This window comes from Glycine max, chromosome 3 (genome assembly GCF_000004515.6).
Source record: "Glycine max cultivar Williams 82 chromosome 3, Glycine_max_v4.0, whole genome shotgun sequence".
NCBI lineage: Eukaryota > Viridiplantae > Streptophyta > Magnoliopsida > Fabales > Fabaceae > Glycine > Glycine max.
The window spans coordinates 257,467-261,324 of record NC_016090.4 but is presented as its reverse complement, the minus strand read 5'-3'; the positions used below and the strand labels follow the sequence as shown (position 1 = coordinate 261,324).

At 39.8% G+C, this 3,858-nt stretch overlaps 1 protein-coding gene across 1 annotated transcript; it reads right to left on the bottom strand.

Annotated features, from left to right (window-relative positions):
• Window positions 1–437: 437 nt before the first annotated feature.
• LOC100807333 (putative receptor protein kinase ZmPK1) lies at window positions 438–3,501 on the bottom strand. The gene is made up of 2 exons (XM_003521803.5): window positions 2,566–3,501; window positions 438–2,175 (listed from the first exon to the last, which is right to left on the bottom strand). Exons 1-2 carry the CDS (start codon window positions 3,485–3,487, stop codon window positions 692–694), a joined length of 2,406 nt encoding a protein of 801 aa, XP_003521851.1. The 5' UTR covers window positions 3,488–3,501; the 3' UTR covers window positions 438–691.
• Window positions 3,502–3,858: the final 357 nt, after the last annotated feature.

The following is a 3,858-nucleotide window of genomic DNA, read 5'->3' as shown; positions in this document are numbered from 1 at the left end:
TCGAAACATCTGTTACTTACTAATCTTAATCCCAACTCCCAAGTCAAGTAATATGCTCAAGAAACATGCTTGCAAGTTGCATTCCACTCTAAACAAATACACCATATTGTATAATGGATTGCACATTGTCACAAAAGTTTAGCCTCTCTACTTTCTAAACCATAATGCAAAAGAAACATAATTTCAATTTCAATTTTCTCATAATAGAATTGTCTCTGGTATCTTAAAAATTGAGTTCGGATGACATATAGGTACAGAAAATAAATAAAATTCTGAACTTAATGCAAATGTGTCTATGATTTACATTTTGTAAAACCATGTCTACAAGATTGTTGCCATAATTTTAAGGTTGAATATGAACGAATGACTAAATTTTATGATAAGGTTCAATTATATAAAAGAGAAAGGGGGTTAAAGAAGCAAATGAATGGGTTGCAATTGACGGAAATACTGTAATACCACAGGGTGTCCATGAATAATTCCTGCAACTGTAACAACATACGACTGCCTGACACTAGAATCTGATATATACAACAGCAGCATTAAACTGCACAACAATTGAAGATTTACCACAAACAGAAACAATCTATGATAGACCAAACCAACCAAAAAATAAAAGGAACAGGAACCATTGATGATAAACAAGGGAAGTCACATACATGGGACAGATGACTACTCTTTGTTCAAACCATCAAGAATCATGTTCATGACTTTGGAGCCTCTCAGCAACATGACTCATGGTAGGTCTCACGTCTTTCTCTTCCTCTACACATTCCAAAGCCATCGTTGCCAACATCTCCATCTTATTCATGTCATAGTCTGATCCCAAAGCAGGGTCAACGATTTGATTCACCCAAGATGATCCCATTTCTGATCCTTTCTTCCTTTTCTCCCTCACCCATGTCACCAACCTCTCATGATGAGGCGACTTTGCTTCTATTTCTGTGATTTGGACACCTGTTGTTGGACTCCTTCCTGTTATCATCTCCAACACAACAATTCCATAGCTGTAAACGTCCACCTTGGAAGTGATTGGCAAGTTGAAAACCCATTCTGGTGCCATGTAACCTCTTGTTCCTCTTATCGTTGAGAAGGTTGAATTGTCGAGGTTGTTCCGGTTAAGTAGCTTAGACAAACCAAAATCGGCTACCTTGGGTTGGTAATCAGAGTCAAGAAGTATATTTTGTGGCTTAATATCACAATGCAAAATCCACTCCAAGCATTCTTCATGCAAGTAAGCCAGACCCCTTGCCGTTCCCAGAGCAATGTTATACCTTTTACTCCAGTCAAGTACATTTGAACTTGATGAAAGGTTTTGAGCTAAAGAACCATTTTCCATGTACTCATAAACCAACAACCTATACTTTCCCTCTGCACAATACCCCAACATGCCAATTAAGTTCATGTGGTTCAGCCTTCCAATGATGCTTACTTCAGCCAGAAACTCACTTTCTCCTTGATTTGCTACTTCATGTAGTCTTTTTATCGCCACAACTCGATTATCAGATAACAGACCCTTATACACAGTACCCCCACCACCCCTTCCTATCTCATCACTGAAACCCTTGGTGGCTTGTTTTAGTTCAGAGTAACTGAATTTCCTAAACCCAGTTTCCACGGCAAGAACATAGGCTTCTTTATCAGCATCATTCTTAAACAACAAACACCACACCAGAAAGAAGATCACGAACTCAATTCCTCCTAAGGCAATGGCAAACCACAACATGAACTTCACGAACGCATTTTCTTTTTCTTCCACATACGGTCTCTCAAGAACCTTCACTTCTCCCTCACAAACCAAGACATTGCTATTATTCAGAATGGCCCTGTCATCATAGTCTTGGAGTGACAAAGGCAGACGCAGGAAGAACGCTCCGGAGAAGCCCCCCGAACGATGGCCATTTAGCAACTGCGTCTTGAGGTAGCACTGACCAATATCACCACCTTCCTTAGAATAGCTGTGTTGGAACCCTTTGCATTCACACAAGCGCGAGCACAGATTCACACATCGTTGGTACGTGTGATTCTGATAGAGGGCATAGTCGTAACCGTAAAAATCCATTTCGGGTAACTGCAGGAAGTGAGACTCTTGCTCAGTGCTGTTGTTACTGCACCAAGGCTGGAAATTCGGTATGCACCCTTGAGACCAGTCTTCACTGTCAACCCATCTGTGACCTGGTTGCATAAAGGAAAATCATCAATGTACATAACAGAACATAGCATAAGATGTAGAGAAAAATAATTACTCCCTTTGTCCTAAAATAACTATCATCCTGGGTTGTTTTACACAAATCAAGAAAAATTAATAAATAGATGAACAAGGATTTTCACTGTCTCTAAAGCTAACTATAGTTATTCATCATAAGGGATTTTCCCTGTTGATGTGTTACAACTTTTCATTGTACCTAAAAACTCTGCATTTTAGTTTTGTAGGAACAGTTTTCTTTTATTTATGAAAAAGTTAGACAAAAGAGTTTCTATGAAAATTAAACTGCATGACCCGATTTAAACTTAAGAAGAAACTCTAAATTCATCTCAGTTTTTCCTAGTATTTTCTTGAAGTACCTGGAAGGCATATACACTTTCTTCCACTAGTTGGCTGATTAGTGCAATAACTATTGGGTCCACAAATTCCGTGAATAAAACAAGGTTGTGGCCGAAATTGCCCTGACACCTTCCAATTGTCTTCTCCGTCTTTGATGCTATACAGACGAACATTGCCGTCGTGATCGAGGGTCAGTCTCCGTCGAAGCACCGTCCCGTAATCGCTTGTGGTGAAAGTGAAGTTATCGGAGGAAACCACCCTGCCGAAATCATCGAGCAAAACAACCCTGGTATCGTTGAAAGTGGATCTACCATTCCCATTATTACCGAAGTTATTGTTCTGAAGCCAAGCAAATGGCCAGTAAACACTGGTAACTCGAGGGCCTTGGTACATGAGGCGTAGAACATTCTCAAAGTCGAAGAAGAGCCTGTAGTAACCAGAGGAATAGTTGGTCCCGCTTATCGAAGAAACGAGGTTGGTGGTCTTTCTCAGAGGTTGATTAGGAAGCAGCGTGTCCGTCGGAAAATCAAAGCTTTGCCACAAAACAAAACCGTTGGAGTTGTTGAGGAGAACGAGGTTGCCGGTGTCGTACAAACGTAACTGGACTTGTTTCGATGAGGTGAGGGTGTTTGTGGACCAGACTTGGAACTGGTCCGCGTCGGTTAGTACGAGGTTACCGACTCCGAGGAGGGAAAGCGTGGAGCGCTTTCCGTTCACCGGCTGGTCCCGGTTGGCCATCCAAACGACGGTACGAGGTGGTTGGGTGTACCATATTGCGAAGCAGTATGCGTTTTCTCCAACGGGGTGAAACCCTGCGGTGAATGTTCCTTCCGGTGATGACACTATAACGTCTTTCTCTACGGAGAGGGAGAATGAAGATGTGTGCTGAAAATTATGGAAAATGATGAGAGAAACCAAAAAAGGAAGTAATAATGAGGCCATGTTGGCATGCTATGATATGCTCTATGGTGATGTGAGTTGTATTTAAAATGAAGAAACATAAATAAAGTAATGAAAACCAAGGGAAGGGGCGTTGAAGACGAGGTCAATGGACATGCATGACTCTATCATATCCTCTTCATTAAAAAAATATTTAATGGAATAGAATGAAATTTTCAAAACTTAATTTTATTATATTGAATATTTCTTTGCTTATAAAAAATAGACCGAGGGATAAAATGATGAATGTTTATTCATGATGTGAACAAGAAAAGTATTCATCAAACAAATATATATATATATATATATATATATATAATACTAGAAAATTGTACAAGATAATTTTATATATGCAAGATGGGGAAATGGGAAAG